At 36.4% G+C, this 14,108-nt stretch overlaps 1 protein-coding gene across 1 annotated transcript in view; it reads right to left on the bottom strand.

Moving 5' to 3' along the window:
* Positions 1-12,014, bottom strand: part of LOC149220519 (uncharacterized) — a 410,731-nt gene extending 398,717 nt beyond the window's left edge. Inside the window, exons 1-5 of the mRNA XM_089387129.1 lie at positions 11,873-12,014; positions 11,286-11,426; positions 6,358-6,489; positions 5,836-5,921; positions 1,534-2,110 (exon numbers count right to left, since the gene is read on the bottom strand). Coding sequence (XP_089243255.1) covers positions 1,534-2,110; positions 5,836-5,921; positions 6,358-6,489; positions 11,286-11,426; positions 11,873-12,014 — 1,078 coding nt within the window. The remainder of the gene's footprint in view (positions 1-1,533; positions 2,111-5,835; positions 5,922-6,357; positions 6,490-11,285; positions 11,427-11,872) is intronic.
* Positions 12,015-14,108: the final 2,094 nt, after the last annotated feature.

The following is a 14,108-nucleotide window of genomic DNA, read 5'->3' as shown; positions in this document are numbered from 1 at the left end:
ATAAGAGATGGGTAATACAAGACGTTGAAATCCAATGGATGAGTAGATGTGAAGATATATAAAATTCCCACATATCCTTCAAGAACAATATTTTTGGATGGTTAGCACCCAAACAGAACCTAGCAGTTAAAGAGAGACTTCAAAACTCCAGAATATGGGATGGTTGTTGCATTGCTTCCAAGTTCCAACTAAGCAGAGACTGCCAAAGATGTTTCCATAAGTGCAGAGTGGTCTAAATTTTTTGGGAGTGGGTTGCCTCCAATATGTCATTCATTTTCTAACAAAGCACAGACTGTTAAAGATGTTTCCAGGAGCGCAGAGAGGCCTGAGATTTTTGGCAGTGGGTTGCCTTCAAGTCATCAACCATTTTGTCAACCCTCTTCATTTGCAAAGGAACATTTGAAGAGACAGGTGGACTATCGACAAAACGGCAGAGAAATTTGGAATGCTGTAAACTTGACAAACATCTCCTTTTAATGGAAAAGCTGGCAATTTAAGGGGGATACTTCTCCTTTTCGTTTAGGTTAGACTACTATCTTTACTGGCAACTAGGGTCTCAATCAAAATTGGAAAGTTATGTAAGGATATGGCCTTCCTCGAGACTGAGGTTAAGGCAGATATGTCACCTTTCCTTACATACAAGAGGGGTAATCTGTATAATTGCATTGTTACCGATGGATGTATACTATTTGTATGAAATAATGTAACATGAGATGCACCTTTCCAAAAAAGGAGATAAAAATGAAGACAAGAAAACTTCAAAGAAAATAATTATGCACATAATTATACATGATGAACCACACAAACAGAAGCGCCTGAGTAACAGCCAAACTTAATAGAAGGATATTAGTTTTGATCAAGAGTACATCTCTCTTTCAGTATATCGTCTATGACCTCGTTTAACATTAATTTTAAAAAATTTAAAAATATTCCTATTCAGTGCTATATGAAGTATCTTTCTAGAATCCTTTTATTCCAAGGCCACTGACTGGGCAAAAGAAACAATGGACATCGATTTGTTTTCCTGTAATTTGACAGAGTGTAGATTATTTTCCTTGGACACAGAGAAAAATGCACCAGATTTGCAACTCGTCTGGATAAGGAGGATACATTAGCTATTACCTCATGAGAAGGCTAGCTCCTTGAGGATGTGTTTACACTAGAAACAAAACAAAAAAAACTTACTGAACTATTGATCATGTTAGACACTGTAGTGTTAATCAAAAAGAAAATATAACCTGTGCCAGCAGGAACGGAAGAATTAAGGTATATTTGTAGCAACAGATATTCTACAGATTTTCTTAACAAGTGTTTCTGCAATTTCCTTTTTAAATAGCATTGATCTTTAAATAAGAATAAGGTTCATAACTTCATACAACAGTTTTTCTACCTTCTGATATGTGAAAAAGGTTGTTATAATCAAACTATTTGTAAATAATCTATTATTGTGTTTACATTAACAAATGCTCCGCAATGGATAAACAATGCAGTATGTTACAAAATTTGCTTCTTTGAAAGCCCAAAATATTCTACCTCTTCGAAAGAAAACTGAAAAGCACGCCAAGCATCCATAAGCTTCAGTTTCATCGCTGTCCTCCTGTGAGGTTTCTGGCTGGTCATTCCCATCTTGAGTTATCTGTTGTCCACCTTCTAAAAGAGCAGCTTGTGCACCATCATCAGGTGTCTGTACCCATCTGTCCACTGAAACTGTGCGCTTCCTTTTGCGTAAAATAACACGCTTAGTGATGCATGAGCCACAAACCGGACAAAGTAAGTCATGTGATTGCTGCTCCTTCAGAACCCTGACAATCTCTTCTACCTTTCCTGTAGATGTACTGTTCTCAGGAGTCCTTGAACAGTGATCTGACAGTCGTGCCTCATCTTGCGCATTTACAAATCCATCCTGTGAATTCTGTATGATAGTTTCAGAGACGCTTGTCTGATTCTCATTAATCTCTGTCATGGTCTGGATCACCTTCTCATCTTTTACTAGTTCAATGTCTTTCTTTTCATAATCGATTACTTCACGTTCTTTGTCCAAAACAATTCTGCTTTCAGAACCTATAATGATGCATTTGACGTTACTCACATTAGATACATTGTTTGTAACCTGACAACGAAATAGTAATCTTTCAACCATATTCAATTGCAATATTTTTATGGAGATGAGTTTTTCAGTTAAGTTTATATTAATGTAGTGTATTATTCATACAGGAAGTGAGATTTTCTGAATTTCAGCACCATTTGATGATATTTGAATTTCCAAAACACAAAATATTGATTATCAGCAAAAGTTCTCTCTTTAACTCGCTACAAGAATACTTTTTTCAAGGAATAAGAATTTCCAAGTAAAATCAAATAACATAACATATTCCATTTCATGGAGGAATGCTATATGGATTCCGCTGAACGAAACCGTCAGAATGCTTGGAAGTACAAGGTTAAATGAAAGTTTCTCCAAGTACATACAAAAGGCAATCAAACCCCTACCTTTTTAAAAACTGTAATGAAAACAATAAAAAAATGATCCCCATAAAACGTGATTTTTACTTTACCTTCCTGAAATTTATGCTCTATGGGAAAGCCCTTCTCAAAGAATGCTTGGATGTTATTCACTTTTCGGCAATGCTCTTTGTGTTTCTGTATGAGCTCTACTCTAGAAATTAGAATTCATTACTGGATAGACCCAACTGCAATGGCGGCATTTCCATAAACCTTGAACATTGCAGATTCATAAGACAAAACTCTATCAGAACAGAAGATTAAACATAAAAACAAAGCTTTCTATCTTTGAATTTTGCTGTTGTCCAGCATTCAGCATAAAGCCTAAAACAAGAAGCCAATTCTTTTGAGTTGATCAGTTGTATTAATATTGTCACTTATATTTCTAGCTTCTTATTGCACAAACTCTATCTATTTTCTCTTGAACCAGTATTCAATTTCTCCACGTGTTAGTTTCCATAACATAATTCCTTCCAATTGTGCTTCATTCGGTCTCAAGCTTCAGCAAAGGAACCAATTGTTGGCGTTGTTAAGGACCACAGGTACTATAAGGTAGTCAATAACAATTGTTGTCAAGTGGATCTTTAAAGACATTGCCATTTTCAATACCCTGAAGAGTAGGGTCTCACCCAAAGCATCGATAAAGATTGTTACGAAGACAGATTTTTTCCCAAGGAAAACCTTATGGGGAAACTTCCGGGCACTTCCCTGCATTTAAGGATTACAGTGCATACGCATTACAGCTTATTAGAATGCCTAGGCCATCAAGGAAAACCAAAAAGGCATGCAACAGAGGCAGCCAACCAAAGAAATCAACCCCAAGACCTGCATGAAGCTCAAAGCACTCAACCACTCAAGCTAGCCCACTTGGTTATTACAAATACAAATTTATGTAAAAGAAAGAATGATATGCACAAACTCCATAAAGATCAACATTCATCAACAACATCCATCACATGTCCCAAACACATTCCGAAGCAATCAGGTATAGATGCTAAACTTGAAATGGGAGCCACAATCCCATATCTTCTATTAACATTCCACAGAGAGATCCATTACATTCCAATCCACATGAATGTGAACCATCTCCAAGTGCCAACAACACATAGCCACCTGCATAATGTCTAAAGTCTAGAAGACTACTAAACCTTTACAAACCATGACAAATCCAACCAAACCGCATAATTAAACACATTCAGTTGACACAGTTAAAAATTTCGTTTTGCAATGTGCTCAGAACGCACAGCAAAACTGTAAATGTGAATAGTTTAAGCGCAAGGTCAGGATAGCATGCTTCAAGCACATAATTCAAATGGCAGACTTAAAATGCAAAAAGGCAGTACCAAGCACCCTCATTTGGGAAGAGTTCAAGTGAGTGTTGTGGAAATCTGAGCAGTTGAGTGAGAGTTGTGGAGATGAATCTGCCCAATATAGTATGAACATCAATGCAAATTTTAGTGGTGGTACCTCCTGCAGAAACTGAGGCAGATTTCAATAACTGCACCATTGAATTTCACCAGTATGCCACGTGTTGACCACTACCGGTCAACTACCCATAGTAGTACACCCCCTTTTCTTTGCAAAAAAGGGTAGCGCTTGATCGACATGTCCGTGCCATTCTGCAGTCATCAACAGCTTGATCAATTTATGTTGTAAACCCAGTCTGCATGTATAATTTGTAAATAATCTTAGCAGATATGAGTCATGTCTGTAAATTGCCTAGGTGGACCTAATTTTCTAAGTGATAATCTACGTTCCGGAAGGTTTTTCGTCTCACCGATCCATGATCGGCAGAGTTTTCCTTCAGCCTAACCCCAAAGCCAGGATGGATTTTGTCATTAGAATTTTAGGAGAATCCTAGTGTGTTAATCTGCTAGATTATAGTTGTGTCGCAGAACTGGGTGGTTTATGAGGGTCTATGTCAAATGGGTTTTCCCCCTTAAGATGTAAAGTTGTAAAAGTCATGATGTAAGGTGTCTTGAGGGTTAGAAAATGTTTTAATCCCCTCATAAGTCTTAAGTCCTAGGTCCTAGGTGATTTTTCCAAAGGCTAAGTTCGAGGATCCATTTAAAAATAAATTAAAAATTAAAAAAATTAAAAAAATAAAATAAATAAAAATAAAAAAAAATAATAAAATAAAACAAAAACCCTAAAAATAATAAAATAATAATATTTTTGAGTAAATAAATGCAAATTTTCATTTTTTAATGAATTAACTAATTCGACGGATGAGATTAAGAGATATCTTGATTCTCATCGACGGTCGAGATCATTTCAACATGGATCACTCGAACTAGCCGTTGGGATTTTTTCCTTTAAATAGGGTCCTAGGGGGTCATTGAGATAGGATAGGTGAGTCTTGTGTTGAAGAAGCTCTCTTGTAGTTCATTTTTTTTGTGCAATAAAGAAGACTTTGGGGTTAAAAATCTCGCTGGTGTTACTCTTCTGAAAATGCTATAAGATTGTTCTATTTTTTTCTGCATAATTTTATTTTCAGCCATTAATGATAGCTTAATGAAGATTGATCTAGGCACAGGTATCTTGTTTGATCTTTGGGGTTTGAATGATAGTTTAGATTCTGAAATATAGTGGCAGGTATCTCCATTTGATCGGGGTTTCACTATTGTTTTCTCCTTCTATATTGATGGTTGATTTTAAGCTGTGCAGGAAATCCTTTTTTCAGATTACCGGGCGTTAGGAGAATTTCTCGGCTGAACCAGCGTACTCCCGAGTTGTGTTTTCTGAAAGAGCCCAGCCAGTTCTTAATCCCGGGCTTATCATTCGAAATATTTTTTATGAATGCATGCAGGGTTTTCTGAAGCGTTTTATATTAAAATTAAATTCTAATAATATTTCTGTGATTATTGATAAATCTGGCTTTTGAAGAGCTTTCAGTTTGTAAATACTGTAAATTTTTGTTGGGTTTAGGGTTTTCAGTTTTTGTTTTATGCACATATCATTTTTTGGTGATTTTTCATTCCAGGTTGCAGATTTTCTGAAGATTTCCAAGGTTTATCTGCGCCGTTTTGCTGTCCAAGGGTTTCAGATATCAGTTGTTTTTTAGATTTGGGGTTTCAAATTTTGTTTTATGCATATATTATCTTCCGGGATTTTGTTTGCAGGTTACAGTGGCCGCCATAATCCCTGCGCGCTGCATTGAGTTTTTGTCATCCCTACATTCATACATTACAAAACCTTCCTTCTGTCATCAAAAAGGGAAAAACTCCTGCCGTCAAATATCGAAGATCTGATCAACGCAGAAATTATTGTGGTTTTACATCGTTGCTGGGGGTTGCATTTGCCATCAAGGGAACCTGCAGACGCATTGATTACCTGCTCGAACACACAGCCAACACTCTTCTGCCCTATATCTGTTAAATCACCTGCAACCGTATGTGAGTTTGCCGCTGCCAGATCTTCTTTCAAACGCAAAAAAAAAAAAGCCGTCCAAAGCAGAGAAATCGTGGAAATCCTCAGAGGTACGGTAACGATTTCAGGGTTTTTCTTCTGTGGGCATCAGGTAAGGACATTGACTTTATATTTTCAGTGGTTGAATCCTTTGATTACGCTTTTCTTTAGCAGGTCGGAAATTTTTTTTGTTGAAACGTTATACATGGGGTCTTCTCTGCCTGCGTAAGAGTCTTGTCTTTGGCCTTTAGCGTAACTGCAAATCAAGTTTCAATTTTCTGCGTGTGTAGTGAGGGTGGCGTTTTTTTTTTTAATTCGCATCCTCGTTTTTCAGTTCATGTCCAGCTCACCCGTGGCTCTTTTTCACTCAGTTTTTCACTGCCGCAGCCAAGAAATTACACTTGAAACCCTGCAACCATTTCATCGCTCTCGCCAGCAAACCGATACCTGCAAATCGTGCCCAAAGCCTCCACTGCCTCACGCTGTCAAAATCTTTGTCCACCACATGATATCTCGCTGTTGTCCCTATCCTTTTGCGCTCAGTATTCATTCCATCAAGCCCTACAACCCGTACGCAGCCTGCAGTCATTAAGCGAAGGAAAATCTAGATATTATTTTTTGCGTGAAGTGCGAATTTTTTTTTTTTTAACATATCTCATTACCTAAGTTTTGCTCACGTTTAAATTCAAAATCTTACGTCGTAGGTCTTTGATATATATTAAAAAAGAAATAAAAATAATAAAAATAAATTTCGATTTTCATATATCTTTTATTACTTTAGATTTTAGTAGTTAGATATTTTGACTTTAGATTTTAATTTAAATGTTAGGCTTTGTTTAATTTAGTTTTATGTTTAGATTTATTTTCTTTATAAAAAAAAATCATAAAATTTCATAAAAATATAAAATTACAAAAGGCAAAAAGACTTTCCTTTCTTGTGGTTTAGATTTAATTAAGGTTTCCCTTAGTCTTTAATTTTTATTTAAAAAAAATTAAATAAATAAATAAATTTTGCAATTTCAGTCTTACCTCGGGAAATTTTTAGGTTTCATCTTTTATGCTGAGGCTAAAATTTTGATGTGTTTGATTTGATTTAATGTTCCTCTGAAGATTAACTGCATGAATATGATATCTGGTAAATGTTCAAATTTACATGGTTGTGTATCAAGCTTTATCTTTCGAAGGTTTAAAATTGCTAGATCATCGTGAATTTACTGGATGTCTTGCATCGTTCAAGTTATTTGATGATAAATGTTTGTTGTACATGGTTTACATCTCTGCAACATCTAGTAAATAATCGTTTAAACATCAAACCCACAAGGCACTGGTCTATTAATTCAGCAAATCAATCTAGTGCTTGTTTCTTCGTGTCTCCCAACCCAGCTGGTCGACAGTGGGTCTTCATCACCTCATAGGGTCTACCCCCCTTAGCCGCGGGAGACAGGCTTAAACGGAGAGATCAGGGATCAGAGTGACAGTCCCCGGTCTAAGCGTTGTCGTGTCAATCTGTGCGACAACATTTTTTGGCGCCGTTGCCGGGGACAGAGTTTTTTTTGTCCTTGGTTTATTCGACATTCATCTTCTCTTTTCTCATCATTCTCTCATCTTTCTCATCTCACATTTGAGTTGGCAGATTCAACATTTTTCGGTGTCATCTCATCTTTTACGCCATTCATTAGCCTATCAAACGGCCAACATTCTTTGGCGTGTTTTGATCTTTTCATCACCTTATCTTTCGTCATATCAGCAACTTCTCTTCGATTCATTTCTTGTTTGGGTGGCGACTCCATTCCATTTCTTTTTTTTTCCTAGGCAAGAAGCCTTCCTCATATCTGCTTGTTGGTTGATTTTTTGGATCCTAGAATTAGATTCATTGTTCAAGTGGCGACTCCATTTCTTTCATCCCTTAATTCTCTTGAGCAGAAATCTCTTTCTATCATCCATTTGATCCCTTATTATTCATCATGGATTATTCATTTAATCCACGTCATTTTACTGATAATCTCCAAGATTTTCCGAAAGAGGCCATTTCTAAATTATTTAAGTTCTCAGGTGGTGATTCGGTCGCTGTTAGACAACATTTAAACAGGTTTACTTGTGTAATGATCATATATTGTAGACTTCCTCAATATAATCATGAAGATGTCAAGATGTGTCTATTTGTCCATTCTTTAAAGGGTGATGCTTTGAACTGGTTTAATAGTTGTCCTGAAGATTCCTTCATTTCTTTGCAAGACATTGTCGATGCTTTTAAAGATAGATATGGTGATCCAGATAGCTTGCCTTGTGCCCCTAAAATTGTGCAACAAAATGAAAGTAATCTTATAAAAGGTCCAGCTGTCCAAGACAATTCTTCATATCAGAATGTGCCATCCACTTGTACCATTGCAGATCATAGTAGTGTTGACAATGAAAAGGAAGATCATAAGCAAATTATACAAGATCTATTGCTACTGGTAAGAAATATGGAGATAAATCAAACTAATTATGCCAATGATGTGAGAACTTTATGCACCCACCTGGAAAAACGTAATAGGGAGATGGAGATCATGCAAAATCAGCATACTAAGGAAATTGAGGCCATGAAGACTAATCATGACACAGAAATTAGATTCATGCAAAGCAAGATGTCAGGCTTAGAGGAAAATATGACAACCATGAAAGTTGATCATGATAGGGAAATTAATTCTATGCAAAACAAGTTATTAACTATGGATGAAGAAATGACTATTATGACGTTCAATCATAATAATCAGTTAGCTACCATGCAAGCAAATCATAAAGAAGAAATATACTCTCTGCAGTATTGCTTGATGAACGTAAAGGAAAAGAATGATAAAGTAATAAAAGATATGGAAGAAGACCATGCCAGGCAAATCAGTGCTATAAAGGTTGAACACTCTAGTCAGATAGATGCCATTAAAATACAGGTTCAAAAGTTTCAACAATGGTTAGAGGATGAGAGAAACCAGGAGACATCAATAGATCAGGAGCCTTCTCATTTGTTGCAACAAGTTCCATCTTATTATGAGGAGGTCATTGGTTCGATTGAAAGATGGTTAATTGAAGGTGATCCAGATAGACTTAAAAATGATAAAGATCAGATGCAGGATAAAGAAAGACATGTCACGCATATCTTACATACTTCATCTGATAGCTTTGAAACAGAAAGTTCCATGTCATCAGTAATACAGCCTGCCACAGACAAAAAGCGCAAGAGAAAGAAAATGAGAAGAAGATTTGATGCATCAGACGGCCACGAGCAGCTTGATTTTCGGATAGGAAAAAGTCCTACCATATGCAGAATTGGACATGGCACATCCGACAAGCAGCCGACAGATTTGCCTGAAAGCAGGCAAATGCTCAGTATACACTATATTGAACACATCTGATGCCAGGGGCATCCGCTGTATTTCTAACCCTACTCCTTGTTTTTTCAGCATTTTCATTTCTGTTTTAGGATTAGATAGTTAATAAATGAAGAGCTTATATCTTTCCTGTGCTTAATGTTATATGATGATTTTTGGATGGACGCTGCTTATGTTTTGTTGTGTGTTGCATGGGTGCAGATTCTGGATTCTCACATTCCTACAATGCAGCAACGTGTCCCCAAGTAGAGCCAGATGTTGACCACTACCGGTCAACTACCCATAACAGTACACCCCCTTTTCTTTGCAAAAAAAGGTAGCGCTTGATCGACATGTCCGTGCCATTCTGCAGTCATCGACAGCTTGATCAATTTATGTTGTAAACCCAGTTTGCATGTATAATTTGTAAATAATCTTAGCAAATATGAGTCATGTCTGTAAATTGCCTAGGTGGACCTAATTTTCTAAGTGATAATCTACGTTTCGGAAGGTTTTTCGTCTCACCGATCCATGATCGGCAGAGTTTTCCTTCAGCCTAACCCCAAAGCCGGGATGGATTTTGTCATTAGAATTTTAGGAGAATCCTAGTGTGTTAATCTACTAGATTATAGTTGTGTCGCAGAACTAGGTGGTTTATGAGGGTCTATGTCAAATGGGTTTTCCCCCTTAAGATGTAAAGTTGTAAAAGTCATGATGTAAGGTGTCTTGAAGGTTAGAAAATGTTTTAATCCGCTCATAAGTCTTAAGTCCTAGGTCCTAGGTGATTTTTCCAAAGGCTAAGTTCGAGAATCCATTTAAAAATAAATTAAAAATTAAAAAAATAAAAAAATAAAATAAAATAAATAAATAAAAATAAAAATAATAAAATAAAACAAAAACCCTAAAAATAATAAAATAATAATATTTTTGAGTAAATAAATGCAAATTTTCATTTTTTAATGAATTAACTAATTTGACGGATGAGATTAAGAGATATCTTGATTCTCATTGACAGTCAAGATCATTTCAACATGGATCACTCGAACTAGCCGTTGGGATTTTTTCCTTTAAATAGGGTCCTAGGGAGTCATTGAGATAGGATAGGTGAGTCTTGTGTTGAAGAAGCTCTCTTGTTGTTCATTTTTTTTGTGCAATAAAGAAGACTTTGGGGTTAAAAATCTTGCTGGTGTTACTCTTCTGAAAACGCTGTAAGATTGTTCTATTTTTTTCTGCATAATTTTATTTTCAGCCATAATGATAGCTTAATGAAGATTGATCTAGGCACAGGTATCTTGTCTGATCTTTGGGGTTTGAATGATAGTTTAGATTCTGAAATATAGTGGCAGGTATCTCCATTTGATCGGGGTTTCACTATTGTTTTCTCCTTCTATGTTGATGGTTGATTTTAAGCTGTGCAGGAAATCCTTTTTTCAGATTACCGGGCGTTAGGGGAAGTTCTCAGCTGAACCAACCAACTCCCGAGTTGTGTTTTCTGAAAGAGCCCAGCCAGTTCTTGATCCCGGGCTTATCATTCGAAATATTTTTTATGAATGTATGCAGGGTTTTCTGAAGCGTTTTATATTAAAATTAAATTCTGATAATATTTCTGTGATTATTGATAAATCTGGCTTCTGAAGAGCTTTCAGTTTGTAAATACTGTAAATTTTTGCTGGGTTTAGGGTTTTCAGTTTTTGTTTTATGCACATATCATTTTTTGGTGATTTTTCATTCCAGGTTGTAGGTTTTCTGAAGATTTCCAAGGTTTATCTGCGCCATTTTGCTGTCCAAGGGTTTTAGATATCAGTTGTTTTCAGATCTGGGGTTTCAAATTTTGTTTTATGCATATATTATCTTCCAGGTTTTTGTTTGCAGGTTACAGTGGCCGCCATAATCCCTGCGCGCTGCATTGAGTTTTTGTCATCCCTGCGTTCATACATTACAAAAACTTCCTTCTATCATCAAAAAGGGAAAAACTCCTGCCGTCAAATATCGAAGATCTGATCAACGCAGAAATTATTGTGGTTTTACATCGTTGCTGGGGGCTGCATTTGCCATCAAGGGAACCTGCAGACGCATTGATTACCTGCTCGAACACACAACTAGCACTCTTCTGCCCTATATCTGTTAAATCACCTGCAACCGTATGTGAGTTTGTTGCTGCCAGATCTTCTTTCAAACGCAAAAAAAAAAAAAAAAAAAAAATCGTCCAAAGCAGAGAAATCGTGGAAATCCTCAGAGGTACGGTAACGATTTCAGGGTTTTTCTTCTGTGGGCGTCAGGTAAGGACATTGACTTTATATTTTCAGTGATTGAATCCTTTGATTACGCTTTTCTTTAGCAGGTCGGATTTTTTGTCTGTTGAAACGTTATACATGGGGTCTTCTCTGCCTGCGTAAGAGTCTTGTCTTTGGCCTTTAGCGTAACTGCAAATCAAGTTTCAATTTTCTGCGTGTGTAGTGAGGGTCGCGTTTTTTTTTTTTAATTCGCATCCTCGTTTTTCAGTTCATGTCCAGCTCACCCGTGGCTCTTTTTCACTCAGGTTTTCACTGCCGCAGCCAAGAAATTACACTTGAAACCCTACAACCATTTCATCGCTCTCGCCAGTAAACCGATACCTGCAAATCGTGCCCAAAGCCTCCACTGCCTCATGCTGTCAAAATCTTTGTCCACCGCATGATATCTCGCTGCTGTCCCTATCCTTTTGCGCTCAGTATTCATTCCGTCAAGCCCTGCAACCCGCGCGCAGCCTGCAGTCATTAAGCGAAGGGAAATCTAAAATATTTCGATATTATTTTTTGCGTGAAGTGCGAATTTTTTTTTTTTTAACATATCTCATTACCTAAGTTTTGCTCACGTTTAAATTCAAAATCTTACGTCGTAGGTCTTTGATATATATTAAAAAAGAAATCAAAAAATAAAAATAAATTTCGATTTTCATATATCTTTTATTAATTTAGATTTTAGTAGTTAGATATTTTGACTTTAGATTTTAATTTAAATGTTAGGCTTTGTTTAATTTAGTTTTATGTTTAGATTTATTTTCTTTAAAAAAAAAAAAATCATAAAATTTCATAAAATTACAAAAGGCAAAAAGACTTTCCTTTCTTGTGGTTTAGATTTAATTAAGGTTTCCCTTAGTCTTTAATTTTTATTTAAAAAATAAATAAATAAATAAATTTTGCAATTTCAGTCTTACCTCGTGAAATTTTTAGGTTTCATCTTTTATGCTGAGGCTAAAATTTTGATGTGTTTGATATGATTTAATGTTCATCTGAAGATTAACTGCATGAATATGATATCTGGTAAATGTTCAAATTTACATGGTTGTGTATCAAGCTCTATCTTTCGAAGTTTTAAAATTGCTAGATCATCGTGAATTTACTGGATGTCTTGCATCGTTCAAGTTATTTGATGATAAATGATTGTTGTACATGGTTTACATCTCTGCAACATCTAGTAAACAATCGTTTAAACATCAAACCCACAAGGCACTGGTCTATTAATTCAGCAAATCAATCTAGTGCTTGTTTCTTCGTGTCTCCCAACCCAGCTGGTCGATAGTGGGTCTTCATCACCTCATAGGGTCTACCCCCCTTAGCCGCAGGAGACAGGCTTAAACGGAGAGATCGGGGATCAGAGTGACAGCCCCCTGTCTGAGCGTTGTCGTGTCAATCTGTGCGACAACACCACGAATTGCATTTCCTTGATGATAAATTGGGTGTAGTCTTGAACTACATTAATGGGCTACACAATTATTTTCCTAAAAGATCTCACCCTCTTCAAAAGACAAATCATTGACAAGGCTTGTACCAAAGGTATATATATAAAGGCCAAGGATAAACATATACTATGGCAATATAGTGGGGTCGATAATGAAATAAGATAATTTTTTTAATGTCTGCTAGATGACCATAAATAGATTAATGGGACTACTTCGTACATCAATAAGAGAACACGTTGTGGGAGTGCAAAGCACTCTCCTAGAAAAAGATGATAAAATCAAATGTATCAAATGTTGAGAAGGTCTTGTTACCCGCCAAAATGGGTAACCGTATAGGAGGAAATTTTCCTTCTAGAGTTGACAACCAACCGGTCAACCAAACAGCCTGCAGCCCCTGCCAGCCACCATTAGACAATAATATGCCATGTTTCTCCACCATTTGCATCAGCCATATGCTTCTCACCATCCGACATAAACACATGGATGAAGGTGGGCTGCTATTCAAAAGCTACTTTGATCATTTTGCAATTGGGTGCTTATACTTGTTTCTTTTGGGCATTTAGTATGGTTAACAGGGTGATTTGAAAGATTGACAAACTTTGACCATGACTTTGTTCTCTCACCTTACTAGGGGGGTTAATCTTTGACCTTAGTCTCAAGGTTGCAGGGGAGAGTCCCCCACCCCCCGAATCCACTTCCGAACAAAAATATTCGCCCCATAGCTTTTTCAAAAAAAAAATTGCAAACATGTTCCAAACACAATATTTCCAAAGAAACAAGAATTTTTGAGTGGGGCAACGTAATGATCAAGCCTATAGCCCTAGTATTGATATGCAATTCATGGTAATGTTAAAAGTGACATTTTTCTTTATCTTTCATTTTCATCCTTTTACTTAAATTTTTAACACTACCATGAAATGACTTAGGATGTTTGAGAGTGGTTCCGACCTCATTGGATTTCATATGGAGAAAGTAGAATTTTAGATCTCACTCAAAATCCAACAAACTTACTAGCTTTTCAAGATTTCATGATTCGGGAATTGCAATATTTCCACTGTATTTTGTCATGTACTAGGGTATGGAACTCGTATTTAATCAAGAGCACCAATCCTTCTATGTACCTTGATGTT

This window comes from Pinus tabuliformis, chromosome Q (assembly GCF_031772625.1).
Source record: "Pinus tabuliformis cultivar Carrire ecotype Pingquan chromosome Q, CPIR1, whole genome shotgun sequence".
NCBI lineage: Eukaryota > Viridiplantae > Streptophyta > Pinopsida > Pinales > Pinaceae > Pinus > Pinus tabuliformis.
Note: the sequence above shows the minus strand (reverse complement) of the source record. Positions and strands in the feature narration are given on the sequence as shown.